The 18,260-nt window shown below is 40.5% G+C and overlaps 1 protein-coding gene across 4 annotated transcripts in view; it reads left to right on the top strand.

Annotated features, from left to right (window-relative positions):
• The window catches only part of frmd4a (FERM domain containing 4A), a 121,202-nt gene that overhangs the window by 33,590 nt on the left and 69,352 nt on the right, over positions 1-18,260 (top strand). Inside the window, exon 1 of one of the 4 annotated variants that reach the window (XM_023345162.1) lies at positions 1,625-2,162. The exons of 2 other annotated variants lie outside the window; for them this stretch is intronic. In XM_023345162.1, coding sequence (XP_023200930.1) covers positions 2,097-2,162 — 66 coding nt within the window. In that variant the 5' untranslated portion in view covers positions 1,625-2,096. Of the gene's footprint in view, positions 1-1,624; positions 2,163-10,021; positions 10,411-18,260 lie in introns of those variants that run through there. One more of the 4 variants, XM_023345156.1, reaches the window with a different exon arrangement.

The raw sequence follows: 18,260 nt of genomic DNA on the forward strand, positions 1-18,260 counted from the left end.
TCAGTTATTAATGGCTGGTTGTTAAATGGCATGCAGCAATAAGAGCAACATAAGGAAGACGGGAAAGCCTCCTGAGGGCAACAATAAACTGATGGATGTATTCTCGTTAACACCAAATGGTGTGTATTACAGTGTTGGTGTGTACATGTGTGTCTTCAAGGGTGCACTGAGTCATGGCAGCGCAGAAGCTTCTGACACACCTCTCTGCGCTGAGTGCCAAGAACTGATCTGAGAACTGATGAGTGGCTGTTGACCTCACAGCTGTAAGGGGCGGGAAGTCAAAGGTCACTGTCAGATAAGGCCTGTGCTGGGAAAAGAATAAAGTTGACAAGAGATGAAAGAGAGATGAAACAGAAGGAGCGGACTGAAGGAGTTTTTAAAAATTGTTAAACTAGGAATACAATGAATAATACATTAGCTGTTAATCACTACCTTTTCTGTACATGTTTGGTTGCTTTTGTTGCTACAGAAAAAAACAACTTTGGGGATTCCGGTGGGGTAGCAGAGTAAGTATACTGCACACTTTTTAGGGATTTTTGTCCCTAAAAATATCAAAATAGGGAAAAATTGTTCCCCTTTGCAGAGATTCAATACTTTTCGTTTATTTATTGCATAAAATCACAATGAACAATATTTAAGCTCGGACTTGTACATAACAAAATGTGAACATGTGGCATGACTCATATTTTAAGTCACTGTGCAATGAAAATCTGAGAACCTCGCACTAACAGCATGAATCCATTTTCTGATTTCCCCTCAGCACTCTGAATTCTTGGTATCTTACATGCATGTCAATGCAGTCACTCAGTTCCTCTCTCTTTACTCTCATATCCTGTTTTCTACTTCAGCCCAGCTAGACTTCAGCCAGCCTGTTTCTTCCCCTTTGTATGTCATGTTAGTTGAGGGGAGAGGGGGATGGGGGGCTACATTCCACCAGCACTTTCCAGAAAAACAAAAACAAGCCCTCTCTATAGACGTCCTGTCAACATCCTTCGTCCCCCTGCTTCCTTCTTCTTCCCCGTCTTCTTCTTTCCTCCCATTTAGCCAAATCCCCTCCATAGTGCATCATCATCCTCTTTGCCTAGCACTCTTCTTTCTCCCAATCGCTCCTCAACTCCACATGCCCTGTCTAGCACCCCTTGCCTGCCCCTCCCTGCTACTGTTACATAAGCTTCCAGTCATCGATTCAGGCCATATCGCTTTTGTTCTCTCTGTATTGGTGTGTTTGTGGGAGCCTCAGCAACCAGGGCCAAGCCTTAATGAGCCTGCCACAAAGGCCCATTGATGAGGGGCCCAGTATTAGAGAGGATGACCCCAGCCAAGAGAACCCAGAACTGTGCATCAGCTGCCTCAGGCTCACCCTCAAAACAAAGAAGTGCACTGTGGACAGAGACCCGAAAAAGGCAAAGGGACATGAGGGAGACAGATAGAAGGAAAGAGGGATGGGCATAACTGTGTAAGCAAGTCAAAAAATGTAAGACTAAAAGATGTTGGGGAAAAAAACCTAATGAGACATGTGACTTCAGGAAGTTGTGTCTCAGAATATTCCTTTCCCCCCATTATCTATGCCTCTTCCATCAGTCTCGTTCCACTGTGCATCCTAACAGGAATAGAGAGATCTGCCCTTTTCTGACAGGAACTTGTGCGTGTCTTCATCTCAGTCATGGATCATAATTAGAAGTTTAAAAAGTAATCTAGGTTGACCTCTTTCTTCATCATTAGTTGTAAGTTGTTCAGGAAACGGACCAAGCGTTGTGACGGGACCCTCACCCAGCTTTGGAGCGCTGACCGAAACATAGCCAGGTTTTGGAGCCAACATTGCAGGAGACAGACATGTTTCCCTGGATTTCTTTTGGAGCAGCTGCATTTGGGAATCTCTCCTGGAAGAAAGAAAGAAAGCAGAGATAATTAGAAGCTGATATGGCACAATTCTTTGGAGATATTGAATTTTGTGACTGAAATGGTTTAACATTTAAGACTAATTTCAAGCTCAAATTCTTAGTTTTTTAGCAAAAGAGTAATAGGTCAGATAGTTCTTTAACGTCAAAGTTGAAAGGAGAGCTTTTTGCAAAATCAGCTGCTAAAACGGTGCAAAGATGACTCTAGCAGCTCGTCTCGAAGACCTAGAAGTGACCCTGGAACACATGCTGTTGGACGTTTTTGTAAGTTAATCCTCATTTCCTTTTAACGTCCTTTACTGTTTTATTAACTTTGAACAAGTGATATTAGATTAAATTTTCCATCCTTCCTCTAGCTTCTCTCTGTACTTCATGTGTATAATCTCTCCAGCTCCTAATTGTATCTAGAGACCGGAGGCCAACATATGTTCGCACCTCATCCAGATGTTTGCTCAATAATTGGCATGGAAGAAAAAAAAATTCAGATGGTTAATCATGCAGCTCCTGTGCATAAGAAGGAGATCTGGGATGAAACCAGCAATCCAGCCTGCAATGAATGTCCTAATGAACACATGACTCAGCATAGGATTAGTCCTGCAAGTTAAAAACTTTGTGAGGAAATATGAAATTTATGATAAAAGATCCATGGAATTGAATGTGAGAGTCATGTGAGATTGTTCTGTCCCCAGTGGTTCCTGAAACATTTGGGCACACCAAGTGCACCTTCCCACCCCTTCATATCCAGAAACATATGTTTGTGGAGCCTTGCGTGGTTTACCTCTGCTCAGGCACATTTGCAGGCTTGGTAACAGAGGAGCCCCCGCTCGCTTTGATGTACCCGGCTGCTGTAATGAGTTTGGTCGTTAAGCTGCTGTTTCCCTTTAACATTGTTTACAGGGACCAGCATCTGTTGGAAGCAACCGTAATCTACCCTTATTCCTCAGATATACTGAGCCTCTGGTGCGCATTAGCAAGCATTCAATCCTCTGCTGCAGGGGGCTGAAATGTCACAGTTTCATGTATGCATATATAAATACATATATATATGCAGAAATCTGATGCTCCAGTCCATCAACCTATTTTGCAGATTTGGCCATTTTCGCACATTTAACAGATGATTTACGACCAATGCGATAAAGATTAGCGTTTACAGGCCACAACTGGATTTGGATTATTCGTGCTTTGCTTGTGACATGGAAAGAACGGAAATGCTTCTTTTTTCTGCTTTTCCTCTCCACTAATTAGACTGCTTATTTATTTATTTGTTTTAATTGTTGAAAAAGGCTGGAAAGCAGACGCTTATCTGCCCACTTTGCATACTTAAATTAGAAATATTCAAATTTCACGTAACCGTTCCAGTCTGGTGGATGAACATACATGCATATGGCAGACACACACACAGGCGCACACACGGATGAAGAGATGAGCTCATTTTAGTGAACCATCAAATTAAAGCAGGGAAAATTAACAACCATTATGGGAAAGCTTACCAGCAGACCATTTCTTGGTGCAGACATCTAATTTTCATGAAAATGTTAACATTTTGGGGAGTTTTAAGGCACAATTACCCTTCCCCCAATGTGTACTGTATATACAGGGGGAGAAAAAATCAGATTAGAGTATCTGTGACTCTAACTGTGTGAAACCGAGGAATATTAAGGGTCATTAGAATAATGACAGCGATTCTCCATCCTCCAGCGGAGAGGAACCCCAAAGCCCTATATCTCTGCTGCTGCTGATGCTCATTGGCTCAGAGCAGCAGCACCAGCAGCAGCAGTACATGACTATATCCAAGGGTGCACAGCAATTTTCATTAGCACACCACTGCATATGAATGAATCAGGAGAGCCAAGAGGTGGAGAGGGAAAGAACTTCCTTTGCAGCCCCCCTTGCAACAAGAAAAGTGTGTCACTGCTGTGTTGTCTCAGTAGGAATTTGTAGTAAATCCATTTTTATCTCAAGACAGACATTTTTATGGACTCTATTACATCCCTGTAAAATTTGAAATGCTTCACTAGTGGAATACTTAAGAGAGAAAATTCATCAGCTCTGGTATGATTAAGTTATGTTTGATTGCATTGATTGTCATATATCTATCAGTCTCATCATCTATCAAAAAATTAAAATTTTGTAACTTCAGTATCAGTCTCATACTAAAATATACAAATGTAGCATACAGAAATCAAATAATACTAAAAAAAACTGACAGGTTTATTTATTCAACCAGGTGAGGACTTTTTCTCAAAAAGAGAAAGTCTCTTGGTGAGTCAATCAGAAGCAGGTTTGGGGCAACCTGGGAGATATGTTATGTTTGATACTCAAAAAAAAAAGTGGTTGATTTTTTTCCCCCTATGCTTACTTAAACACCATAAATATTTATACCTATACCTAACTATGGAATTTTTTTTAGTGTTTTCCACATTTCTAACTTGATGTTTTATTGCTGTACCAAATTTTCACACATTTAAATGTGGAAAAATACAACTTTTAATATCAATAAGGGGAGAAATTACATTAAGAAAAAGGTTTTTGCTTTGACCTGACTCAAAAGTGATTTTACTGGCACAATGAAATAAATGTAACAGAAGCATTTTACATCTGTCCATCGACATAGCCATTGGAAATAACTGCTTTCTAGAGAGAAGCAGTTATTTCCAGGTGAAAGGTCAGATCTGTGTGTTCTGTACAGCAAAGTTAAAATGAAATGGCATGTTCCAAGAAACATTATTCACCAAATGACATGAAAGCATCCTCTGACTTGAATGAAATAATGGCAGGATCTGTCTTCGCTGATTGGATCATTTGCCGTAAAATGCCAGTAGGTGACGTCATCTCACCCGCTGCCAAAGCTGCTTTGTGGTGTGTTGTCGATCCCCAGAGCTGTGAGGGGACGACAAATGGAGAAACAGGGAGGTGGCACCTCTTTTAACCAAACCCGCCTCACAGTCATGCACAAAGGCTGGCAGTCACATCGGGAAATGAAGCAGCTCTATTAAAGATGCATTCATGCCGTATGTAGTTTAATTGAATCCCCTCCTCGCACCCCCAACAAACGTTGCAACCTCCCAGTCATCTTCCTGTACATCTCCTCTGAGATGAAGGCCTGCGGGGCGACTCTGAACACGGCTTCTCTCGCTCATTCCCATCCCCCTGGTCTGCTCTGGCAGAAAGAGGCCTCAGCTGGATGGGATTGTTGCCATCACAGCTGTACTGCTCTGCTCTGCTCTTTGCCTCGCTGTTCCTTCTTTTTCAGCGTCTCTGGAGTTTACATCTCTGCGAGAGATTGTAAGAGCCTGTGGTGTTAGAGAGAATTCAGTATGTCACACGCTAAAGCAGTGTGGAGGTCTGAGCTGTGCTTCACAACCCAGATGTGTAAAGCACTTAATTATACTGATTTTAGCATGCTGCTATTCATGTGGTGTAGTGGCTATTGACTTTGGGACGTGTGTAAGAAAATTAGCTTATGTAATAGATTTGTTCTGCCAATAAATATAGTGCAGTGATCTTTTGCTGCCGTACTCTCTCACTTTCTTTGGTGGTCATTTGTCATATTTTTAATAAATAATAATCAAATAAATTTTCCTGGCTCAAATGTCTGTGAAATAAATGTAACTCAAGCATTTATTTATTTATTCTTTGTGCTTTGGGGCATAGTGTTTAAGAACTTTTGGCTAGAAGTCCACTTATCAAAATGGGAAGGACAAGAAAACATGATATTTAAGTCAAGCTTGTTTGAATAGCATTGAAGATATAAAATAGGAGAGGTTCCAAGGTTAAACTTTGGGGTACAAGGCTTAATGAAGGACAACTGTTGTGATGATGTGCTAAAGGGGGAGTGTCGGAAAGAGCAGGAGCTTCTAAAAGAGACGGAAACCAATTTTAAGGCGTCAAATTTCTTGTTGGTTATATTTTATATATACAGCATTTTTATAACAACTGAAAGTGACATAGTTACTTGATTGTGCTACAAAATGGCACAATGTGCCTGGAAAATACATAATACTACCCCTTCAATCATTCTGTTTTTGTATTGTGACACCATGCTTCGAATTTACTTGAAGTGAGAATGCGAGGTCTGTAACATGAAACAGACAACAGAGAAGTGAAAAACATTACCATCACCATCTGGTTTTTCAGAATGATGTCCTTCTGTTGTTTTAAATCTGATTTATGTCTTGTTACAAAAACATTTTACCTTGACCATAATTTTAATTTCAACCATTAAGATTATAGTAAAAATTTTAACCATAATTAAAACAGTAACAATTTTTAGAATTGTTACTGTTCTTAAAAAAAATGACCCAAAGCATTTTTGCCAAAAGTGATTTATTTTTTGCCTAAATTATTTTTTGATTGACTTAAATTACAATATGTGAATGCATTAAATATGATTAATTACTCTTACTTTTAATATTGGAAAGGGAGGGATGGTCATAGAATCAATCAAATGTGACTTTAGTGAAAAGAGAATAAGGGTCAGCTTCATCTTTTTTCACGTGCATATCCAGAAACCATTTGGCTATGATCATTAATCTTTTAATTTTTTATTACCTGCACAGTTTAGATTCTGATATTTAACTGGCCCAACACACACACCAGCTTTATAGTAAGCTGATATGAATAATTCAAAAGCTATGAATTCTATTCAATGGGGTAAAAGCACATCTAGCACCCCATTCAAATCTGCAGCTACCAACATAATAGACTGCTGATTTTCCCATTGGAATGATATATCCTAATTCTATTATAAGGCATAAATCACTGCATGATTGTGGAGTGTGAGTCAAGGCCCTATAAAACCATATCAAAGTTATAAACACAGTACATTCAGTATCAGTTCAATTTGTTGGTGCCAGTGTCTAACATGTTAATCACTCTGAGAGATACAGCAGCAAAAACGCAAACCCTGATCCTCAGCCACACATGCGTCTCGATGTGTGGGTGAGCAGATGTGAGCCGTGAGCGACAGAATTTGACCAGGACAACCTGTCCCAGAGATACAGCAAATCTCCCAAAAAAAATACAAATTTGTCCTAGATTTTGCAGTTAGTCACACACGTCCCTGAGTCCTCGCAGCCTATCTGCAACCGTTTCTGAGCTTGTAAACGTCTTTCCAATGCCTTCGTATGCAGACGGTGCTTCGAGGATGGTAATTGAAGTGGAAGCACCCCTGCGGAGAAGTCACATTGATTGGTTCTGGACTGATAAAAGGGTGGCAGGCCCCCTCTTTCTGCTCATCTTGGTCTGTAGAGACGGAGGAAAAAAACAACAACATGGAGCTAAAGAGCACAAGTGGAGATGTACAGTGAACATGAATTGAATTACACTCTTGGGGTGGAACTGTTAAGATTGAACTGTTTATCTCTTACCCTCCCAATGTTGCCGTAACACAATACTTTGCAATTTGTGGAGCTTCGAAATGCAAACATTTAGCTCACCCCCCCACCTCCCTTCCATCCCTGATTGTGATGGGCAGAGTCTAACTATAGGGCAATTCCATAAACACACGCACTCACTCCCACACACACGCAATCAGGAGCTGGATGAGTCAGCCAGCCGTGGGCAGAGGCAGGCAGAGTTATCAGGGTAAATTAATGCAGAACAATGCCAGAATGGCACGATTTAGAACCATTGCGTCTTATTATTATAGCTACAAACAAAGACTCAGAAGATACAAGGCAGAAATAAAACCCAAACAATCCAGCAGCTTTTTTACCCCCTCGTTAACACGTCTCATATTCAGGGAGTAATTCCTTTGTTTTCTTTTATTGTCTGTTTGTATCTGCATGTTTTCTTTCTGTTATTAGCTCAAGGTTCATTTTGAGGACAACTTTTTTTATGCACAAGGCAAATGAAGACTCTGCAGCTTTTAGATGTTTTTCTGTTTCACGACTAGGGTGAAATCAGTTTGCTTATTTATTCTTTTGCATATAAACTATGCAGAGTTGTGTCATCCTATGACCTCTGTAGAACAGCAACAGGAATTGATCTTTGTTGAGATCTTTTTTAACTTCTTCCACAAACAGTTTTTCCACAAAGAAGCAGAAATGATTCATTGTTTTAAGTTTTTTTTTTCCAATCTCCTCCACTTCAGTTTGTCTTTTCTGAGTTCTGTCTGTGTGCAGACCGAGTTTATAAATATCCGCTCTGATATTTTTCATGTAGGCCACAGTCACTCACTCACAGATGTAGGACATGGTGTTGAATAAATAACGCTTGCTGGGGATTACCACTGCAGATTATTTTATTCCTATCTGTTTGTCGCTACACCTTAGCAAAATGTGTGTTTGAGCCCATGTTTGACACACATTAAAGCATGTAACCATAAAGCCTTTGGGTTCTTACTCAGAGGAAGGAAACATGGGAGGTTTCAATCTGAGATCCAGTGGTCAGTCTTCTGTAACCAACCAAACTTTTACATTCTTCAGTAATAGAATATATTCATCCTTCCTTATGTTTTGCCACATTACAAAGACAAAACTTTAATGTATTTGAATGGGGTATTAGGAGATGGACTAACACATGGCAGCACAATAATGTCGAGGAAGGACACGGTTTTCAATTTCATTTTTAGAAATTAAAAAAAAAAAATCATACGTTTTCAGAACTTTAACACCATGTCTTAAACAGCAGCAGTTACAGCTACACTTTTTCATGCAGCTCTAATTGCACATCTAAAAACAAGAAGTTCTTTTGACTCTTTGCAAATGAGTCAAAAGAGTTCACAGCATCTGTGAACATCAGTTTTCAAGTCGTGCTGCAATTGACAATGAGATTTGGGTCTGGGCTTTGACTGGGTCACTCTGGATGTAGCCTTAAGGCTTTTGTGCCACTGCATGGTCAGCCTTCACTTCACTGTCTCAAATCTTCTGCACCCTGTAACAGATGCCATCCATCCATCTTCCCCTCTGCTCTGACCCACTTCTGTGCATCTGCTGAAGAAAAGTCACCTCCCACTATGATGCCATCTTCATCCTATTTCACTGTGGGGAGGGTATCGTCAGGATTTTGTGCAGTGTCACTTTTTGACCTGTATATAGGCCAGTAAAGATAATTGGCTGCATTGGATTCTATGTAGGCGAATCAAGGAAAGGGAGTTTAAAACTCAGGCACACATATGCAGATTTTTATTTGTTAACTTTGAAAAACCGATGTTGCTCTCCATCCACTTTACAGTTATGAACAAGTATGAGTTTGTCTATCTAAAATATCAAAAAATACAGTGAAATCGATGGTGTTAATGTGACAAAGTGAGAGAATTTAAGTTGTGAATACTTTTTCATTCATAGCCTACCATGTATTTGTTCCCTTACAAGTCAACATCCAACATCACTGCTTCTGTGTAAGATTTGTATCAATACTCGGCTGTCAGCTGATTGGGTTTGGTTAATCAGCTGACAGCTGAGTATTGACGTGCTCAGGTGAACAGAGCCCACCAGTGAGTGATGATGGGAATATGACAGTAAGTCACTCAGAGTGGCTGTGACTCATGACTCCAATAGCTTTAATGGAGATGTAAAGAGTACAGTGATGGATACAGGAGACTGACTCAGCTGAATGGGGTGCTGACGCTCCCTGCGGCTATCTGTGACTGGACGTACCCTGAAGAAAAACTATACCATCACTGCTCTTTGGAGAGCAACATACCATTTTTCTCCATTTTTCCCTGAACAAATTCATTCTAGGGTCTGGTTCTGCTTTCACGAGCAATGGGCATGATTGACAGCAGGGATGTATGTTTGTCTGTGGCATACTCTCCCATTGTGTCCAATAGCCTAGACAGTGCAGGAGGCGAAAGCTGGATGTGGGATTTCAGAGATAATCTCCCCTCCAGATGGCAAAACATCCCATATTCCTTTTGAGGTTCCCCACGTGATTCCCTGTGTAAGGGTTCGGTGTGTGTGAGAGAGAAAGTAGTGGGGGTTTATTTTTTTTTGCTCAAAAAATTATTATGGTGTCATGTGACACAAGTGCGTATGCTAATAAGAGCTATAACGTCACATTAATCCAGTGACCTGGTTAAGCCCCCATCTGAAGGAAGTGAGTCTGAGTGGGAGGGAGGGGAGCTGTCGGAGCAGGAGAAGAGAGAGAAGGGAGACAAAGCGCGCTCCCTCTCCCTCCCCTGCACACACTCTTACACACACCCCTTCACCTCGTAAACGGCAGACTGACGCTGGAAACGGAGGAGAATGGCCAGTGTTTTAACACGAAGGGGAGCCGGAGCAGAGAGGGGCTCTCAATAGGACCAGAGTTGAGAGTTGTGCACATCCCACACTTTCCTTCTTGACGCACACACACCCACGCGTAAAAACTCGCGTGAAGCACGGCTGTCAGGCTGGACGGGACGGCGAGGACACCCACTTCGTACACGCGCACACATGCTCGCACTCCCACAGAGACACAGACTCTGGAGCGTACCATGGTGGTCCAGGGAGCAGTGACACCCGGGAGGACCCGCCGGCTGATGCTGAAGCTGCCGGTGGGGACTCTCCGGAGGAACAGCGGAGAGAGGGTAAGACGTTCATCTGATGTGCTACAACCTTAACTTTGCGTTAGGGTTAAAGGTCTGTCTGTGTGACCGTGTTTGCTTGTGCTGCTTTTTGTTTGAAACAGGATTTGAAAAGGTTCTTGGCTAATCCAGGGAACCGTATTAGATCTGAGTTGGTGGAAGGCAAGTGAAGAGCAAAGCTTTTAATCTCTGCTATGGACAATACTTCTGTGTTCCCTTCCTGTCAGGATGAGCCTGTCAGTCTGTGCAGCTTTCAGTCACTGCAAATGTATACAACTGCTGTCCTCGGATTCAAGGTTACAGGGAACTCTCTCGGAGAGGAAGCCACCTCTGACAGTGCATATAATCTGTCTTGAGACATGAGATCGTTTCTTTTTTTGAATCAACCTAAACCATACATAGCCTGAAGTGCACCATGGCTCTGAGTGCTGAACGCTTTACATGCTGGGAGTCAGCTTGTTTCTGCTGTAGAAGAGAAGCTTCAGTGTTCAGGGGCTTTTTGTGTGTCTGGTGGGCGTGTTCTAAAGGCCAAAGATAATAGTTAAGCTTGGATACGGAATGTGCATTCACAGTTACCCTTTATGTCAGTTTCAAAAGACAGGTTGCAACGTGCCGTGTCTTTAGCTCTTTAGAAAACTTGTTTACTATAGCAGAGAGCTAACTATGAGTGAGGAGAAGAAAAGTTTGAGGCTGTGTGAGTGTGTTACCCCCAAAAAAGGTTCATTCTATGATGCACAGTAGTGCTCTTTCATGTTGTAAATGCTGGTATTAAGTGAATCATGGTTAAATAGGGCTTGCGTCCAGGTGATGAGAGATTCGGGCTTAAGTTATACCAGACAGCCAGCTCTAAATCATGAGGTGCCTGCTGGATCAAGCAGAAAAGAACAGTGCCTTTCTTTTGTAGTCTAAGTCTCTTGATGCATTGTAATGTGAGTTTGTTCATGTTTGAAGAAGTTCTGTCTCCAACTAGCATTTTGAGGTCTGCCGTGTTTCTCTTTGTGGTTCTTTGAGTGCACACAAAGAATACGTACAGTGGTGCACACAAGAGCACACACACTACTTTCATTTTAATAAGCCCAGGCTAATATTCCCCCACCTTGCCTGCTTCCTTCTTTGACACAAACAACACGAAAACAGCTATTCATCCTTGAGCTGTGCTAAAGTAATTCAAGTTTAATACAACTTTACATAAAATATACTTTTTTTCTATGAGTTATCGGTGAATGAAGGAATAATGATTTGAACAAATCTGACCATAAATTTGATTGAAGTTGATTTTTCTGTTTGACTTGGCTTGATTTGATTGCATTTTCCATTTAATGCAACTCAGTTTGTGCCTGTAAGGTTGTCAAAATATCAGTATTTATAAATTAATTAATGATGCAAAAAATTTAAATGTTTGAAAATCTAGTTTCCATCAAAAACAATACAAATTGAGTATCTTCACCAGCTAGTGCAGCAGTTTACCTGAACAGTGATGGTCGACAATCCAAACAGTGAGCTGGTGCAGGAGGTTACAAACTCTTGTACCATTGCAAGTGTGTGAACAGAAGATCCTTTGCAATTCTTTCTAATTTTTTAATCAAAAAGAAAAAGCAAAAATGAAACATTAATAAGTAAAACAAGTAAATTTATGTAAAACACTTTATAATGTATGTGCGTCATTTATTAACAAGAATAAGAATGTTTTATATTTTGCTTAAAGAGTCAAGCTGACAAAAACTGCCCTGAAATTACTTACTGTAATTGATCACCAAGTAAAATGCAGTACAAATGACCAGACACAGAAATTGGACAGATCAATACAATTACATTGACAATGTCATTGTTTACACTGTTGAGGGATCTGCTTTCAGATTACGTTTTTTTAGCTGAATCCAAGGTACATGTTTCCATGAAGGACATTAAAAGTTCTGGCACATTATAAAAACTACAGTTTAGTTTTTATAACGTGAAGCCACACACTTCAGTAAATTCCTTAATCTTAATAACTGCTGACTTTTCTACTACTTATTTGAACTAATCAGAACAATAGATTCAAGATGTTTATGAGACAGAACTATAATACTTCAAGCAAATTCAGCTGTATGGCAAATGGCACCGAGTTCAACATTTTTGAATGCTGGTGCTACATCAATAGATGTTCTATTGAATATTGTCCACTCTGTCCAGCCATATCACCTTAATGACAAGTGGGAACTGCTCAACATTTGAGTTGAGTAGCAATTGCCATTGGCAATCACCTTAATTAAAAGAGAAAAGCAGACCTCCACATACTGAAAGGAAGGGCCTCCGTTGCTCTTTCACTGATTGCATTCCCTTTTTCTGCCTCCTATTATTCTTGTAACCAGCTGTGTGCTGACAGGTTGAAGACTTGGGTTGCTTGCAATGATTTACATACATATGTATTTTTGTTTTTGTGCCAGAAGTTAAAATATGTTCCTTTGAAGTATTTGCTTTATAAATGGTAAACACTTACCATATACAGTATATAGATATATATATATGCTTATATACCTATATATTTTTCCATTGGATCACACATGAAGCAAATTGTCCAATAAATTGATAAAGGGGTTATTTCTTTGTTCTTCAGTGGCAAATAGTCTATGTGCTATGATGTACCATTCTGAGAGACAAGCAGGCACTATGTCTTTACTGAGTCACTTAAATACTTTCACTTTTATGCTTCACTTCAGCTTTGTCCTGCTCTGACTTGTCATGTTTGATAACTTTGTTCGTTTGTGTCTAATCTCTGCCAATCTCGGACTTGTCCAAGTGCAATAGCAGCAGTTTGTGGAGTGTTAAGTTCTATGTATATCTTTCTGTAAAGCAGTTGACTTGGCGGTGTGGGTGGTTGTGATGGAAACGTTAAACTGCAAGCTTCTCGATCATCAAATTAAGCCTAGTTTTTCATATCCTTGAGCAGTTTTCTATGAACATGCATGACGTTTTTTCTGTACTCATCCCTCTGGCTAAATACTTTGCTCTATCTCTCTAACTTATTGGCATCTACTAATTTGTTCAAACAACATTAAAAACCAAATCTCCGAGATTGTTTTCATCTCACAGACTGCAGGGAGAAATACTGTCCTTTGTCTTGTTATTTTGCTAATTCAAATAAATTGCCTCATGTTTCTGTCAGCATAGTTTGTGATGGATGTTGACTTCAAGATATTTAATTGAGTTGTATATGCTCAGAAGAGCCATATTTTTCATAGTAGAGCTATAACTCACTTCAGAAAAACATGCAGTTTCCTCTGACTATAAGAGATTACCATCATTTTCTTCCTCACATCATATTTTACAAGGCATCTTTTCAGCTTACATTTTATAAAATGTTCTTCAATCTCAAAGCCGTTCATTCTTTTTTATGTGATGTTATTATAATCAATAGCTCTCTTCTATCACTTTAAAGCTAATATGTCCTATGTATACTCAAAAGTCATATTTTTTTAGTTCCATTTAGAAAAGACAACAAAAACACACCTGAAGTCGGAATCCCCACTGGAAAAGGGGTCACCAATCAACTCTGAGTTCAGTAATCAAATGGCTGCCATGTAAGTAAAATATAGTCAGTTTAGCAGTTATAAACTATGTATTAGCCAAGCTGATATTTGCATTGAAATATGCCAGGGTTGCACAAAGTTTTGTACAATTACGATGCGTTTGTGTTCATCTATTGGACTAATCCAGTCAGAAGCCCATGATAACATAACTTTAGTGTAGTGACAGGGCACACACCATTTGTCACCCATTGATTGAACCAGTGCACTGGCTGGGTGTGGATGGCACAGCATCTCCAATGAAGCATCATTTGGACCAGTTCTGATCCACAAAGAATTGTGTTTAATGAACTGGCAGGATAGGACAAATTCCAAGATGTGTGTGTGATTACTAGCGTAATACATTTCATTAGTAAATATTTGCAGTGGTTGATGAAATTATAAACTTAAACAGCTCTGACACATGACCTCTGACCTTGCTTTACTCTTCATTTCAGGGGTAATTTACTTCTATGAGACCTTATCACTTCTTCCTGATCCTGACGTTAAGGAATGCACTCACACAAAAGTAAACAAACTGGCTGCTAGGCATCCACTGCTTAGAGATTTACTTACATTCCTGCAAATTTGTAATATTTTCACAAAATCTCGCTTTAAAAAAGCTTAACTATTTCTTTAATTTTGCATAATACAGACATTCAAGTAAAACTCTAACAAAAGTGACTTAACATCAACAAATATAGTGTTGCATAATAATTCGGCATTATAATAAACATTTGCCAAAATGGTCGTAGATCTATGACTAACCCATGCTACATAAACTCACATAAGATATTTGTCGACTACAGAATGACAAAGACTTTTCAGAACCTTTAAGTAAGAGTGGCAACAGAAGAGCTAAAAGTGCTTAGATAAAGTACTTGAAAAGTCCTAAGTGTTTAATATAATGGCAAATTGTGCAGTCAGTGCTGACAGTTTAAAACGGCTCCTTTTAAGGGGGATGTTTTGTGTTTAGATTGCCTTTGAGCAGTTAGAATTAGGATTATCTCCTGCCTTTGTTATCCTGGTATCATGTTAAGCGTCTCAGCTCTCTTTTTGGGGGGAAATTAAGCTGAAAACAAAACAAACAAAGGGAAGCGGGGCTGCGATTAAGTCAGGCATGTGTGTTTTTATGTGCATGTTTTTATGTGTGTGTTTTTGTGTTGGTTTAAATTTTAGGATCAACTGCTCTCCATGGAAACATGTTGTCAGGACACCGAAGTAGCGGCATTGAGGGTAGAAAGGTGGGAGTTTCCTCGCATGCACATGTTTACGAGGCTGGAATGCAAGCAGACAAATGTGATTTAGCATTATACACCTGAAATCTAGAAGCAAACAGACAGGTGATGAGGCAGGAATACCAATCAATCCTTGTTACCTTAAAATGTGTTTTCTGCACCAATCGCAGAGAAGGTCAGCACTGGACTCCGGCAATCTGCGGGTCAAGCCACTGATGTTATTGTCTCGACATTAGTCAGAACGCATTGAAGCTCCTGCAAAGTTAACGTGTCAGCTAACGCTCTACAACAACGAGCTGCATAAGTTTAGGTTTAATTTATTTATCACTCCCCCACTCCTGTTAGTGTGGATCAGTTTCGAGTTGTTGGCCCTGCAGCTCTGCTTTGCCTTGCTACAGTATTGATTCCCTGGGATTTCAAAATGCCCGCAGGACTGTAGATGAGGGCTGTGGTCAGTCGGTCCAATTAAAAACAAAAAGAGAAGGCGGAGAGATTGTGGAGGAGAGAAAGAGAAACACCTCCTGAAGGTCTTGTACCACACCCTGTTTGGCATGAAAAGGGACCCCCCTTTCCTCCCCAAGGCTCAGAAGGAGGAATGTTATTGAGTCAGAGCGGGGACTCTCACCCTCTTGTCTTTCATCACTCTGAGGTAATGTTAATTTTCCCCCATCCAAAACCCACCCACAGACCTATAGGGACATGACACAGCTGCGTGCAAGTTCAAAGTAAACCCAAATGCCGCTCTAATAAATGTGGAGATGATCTACTGACTGTGGGCACAGGCTGAAGGCAATGAACTGCTGATAATGTGTTTTCTCTGTGGAGACAGACTGCCAGCAGGGTAGCCACAGTGAGGTAGGACTCTTGTGTCCACTGCCAAAACATCCCTCAATGGATGGACGGACGGACGGATGGATGGATGGATGGATGGAAGGAAAGACAGCTGTTTTTGTGTGTCCCCAGTCACTGTCACCTTCATGCAGAGCTCAGAACAATCCCATCATTATCTCTGCTTCTGTGTTCTCACACATGACAGCATGGGGTCCTCTAAAGAGCAAGAAGCCAAAGAATTCGAAAGAGGAGAATTTGATGGGTTGATGGGAAAGAATCTGAATTCCATCTGTCCTGAAACAGGATGTGGAGAACCCGAAATGTTCCTTAAATATCCCCGGCACAATCTGTGCCCTTTGTTCCACAGAGATAACATGTCTCTGTGAGAACGAAGGCACTGTCTGTGACTCACCCACATGAAGGAGTTTATTCATAGTTTGAGTGTGTGTCAATCCTGCAATGACAGTGTACGAGGGATAAGAAAGAATAGGTGGAGGGGGGTGTATGGAAAAAAATTTTTTATAAAGATTGCTCAGACTCAGCTGAAGATGGTGGAGGCAGCATGAGTGTGTGTGTGTGTGGAGGGAGCTGATTGGGTGACAAAGAGAAACAGAGTGGGGAAACGGTTGCAGTCTGTTGTTTTCCAGTGGGTGTACTGCAGTAACACGGTAATCCTCATTAATATTTATCTGCCAGGCAAAGTGGAGAGAATGATTAGCTCGTGAGGGAGAGTTTGCGTACGTCCGTGCACACATTTTCCTGAGTGAACCCCCTTCTGGGCGTGCTTGTATTAAATTAAAGATTGAAACACATAAACTAGGTCATCTCTAACACTTAGGAGGCAAACAACTCCCAAATCTTCAAAGGTTTTATGTCATCATGGGTGTTTTTTCTTACTCAAATTGCTACAACATGAAGCCTGTAGAAAATATTTCCTAAAAAATAAACACACAGAACCCCCCCCCCCCACTGTCATGTTTCTCTTCAGCTGCATTATGTCATCGATTTCCCTGCTTGCACCTCTAATACAATCACATTAAACAAGACTGATTGGAATTGAATTTCAGCCCTGGCTCCGTGTCACTTGCAATCTTTCTTTACTTGACAGCTAACACAGCGTGGGCTGAGAACAAACTTATAACAAATTAAACCTGCTCAAGCCGGAGCTGCGCTGTCGCAGATAAAAGAAAGACAACTGTTCTAGTGGATGTGTGCATCTCTGCTGATAATTTTCTGTGTAGGTGACCCATTTCCCTCCGCCGCTCTCCAGCATTCGCCCCCGTCTCTGACTCTCCTGCACTCCAGTATAGCATGCATGAGTGAAGATCAGAGCAGGAAGAAGATTGAGAGATAGGGAGAGATGAGAGGGGCAGATTAAAGAGGCAAAGAGACGGAGAGAGAGAGAGAGAGCGGCAACGTAGGAGGCATGGGGAGATTACACAGTGAAAGTTAGCTCCTGGTTCTCCTGTGTCCTGTTTTTTGTCAATGACCACAATTCATCATGAAAGCCTAGATGTCACTGCTGTGAAACCCTGTACAATATGTTGCATGTTTTAAATACCATTCTGACCGTTTAATTGAAAAGACAATATCTGTACTCAGGATTTTAAATTATTGTTCATTCAAACAAGAAATTTGTTTCTAATCGGTGAATATGTTGATAAAATTAACAAAAGTACTTCCAAGGACAAGAAAGCAAAAAAGCAACGGACCCATTAAATCCAAGTAATTTAATGCTTTTCTTTTAATGCCACTTTTTAATGTGTTTCTTAAAGATAAAGTTAATTTCTGTCAGCCACAACACTGGGCCATTCTAAAGCCCCAAATAGTTGCTTTCTGCTCTTCATTTTGTTTCTATGGTCATAGTCAGTCAGCCGGCACACTGTCGCTTTAAGCCCCAGCCCTGTTTTGACCTTTCCCAGGATTCAGTAGGACACTGTAAACACATAGAATCATGGGAACAGAGCACTGTCATGCCTAAGCCCTTGTCTTCCTCCCCATCAGGGGAAATATTTACACCCTATTATAAATTATAGCAGCAAAGCATCTCTAGTCAAGGCCCACTTCATTTTGGAAAATTTACACCGTAGGGATAGGTCACATTCCTCATAGGCTTCTCAAGACACTAGCGATGGTACAACAGAAAACAAGGCCCTAGGTGGTTAAATAAGAATATTAACTTTATAATTCTTTAAAATATACTGAAAAATATGAAGGAACCAAAAAAACATAATCTAAA

The sequence above is a fragment of the Xiphophorus maculatus genome, chromosome 2 (genome assembly GCF_002775205.1).
Source record: "Xiphophorus maculatus strain JP 163 A chromosome 2, X_maculatus-5.0-male, whole genome shotgun sequence".
In the NCBI taxonomy this organism is placed as follows: Eukaryota; Metazoa; Chordata; class Actinopteri; order Cyprinodontiformes; family Poeciliidae; genus Xiphophorus; species Xiphophorus maculatus.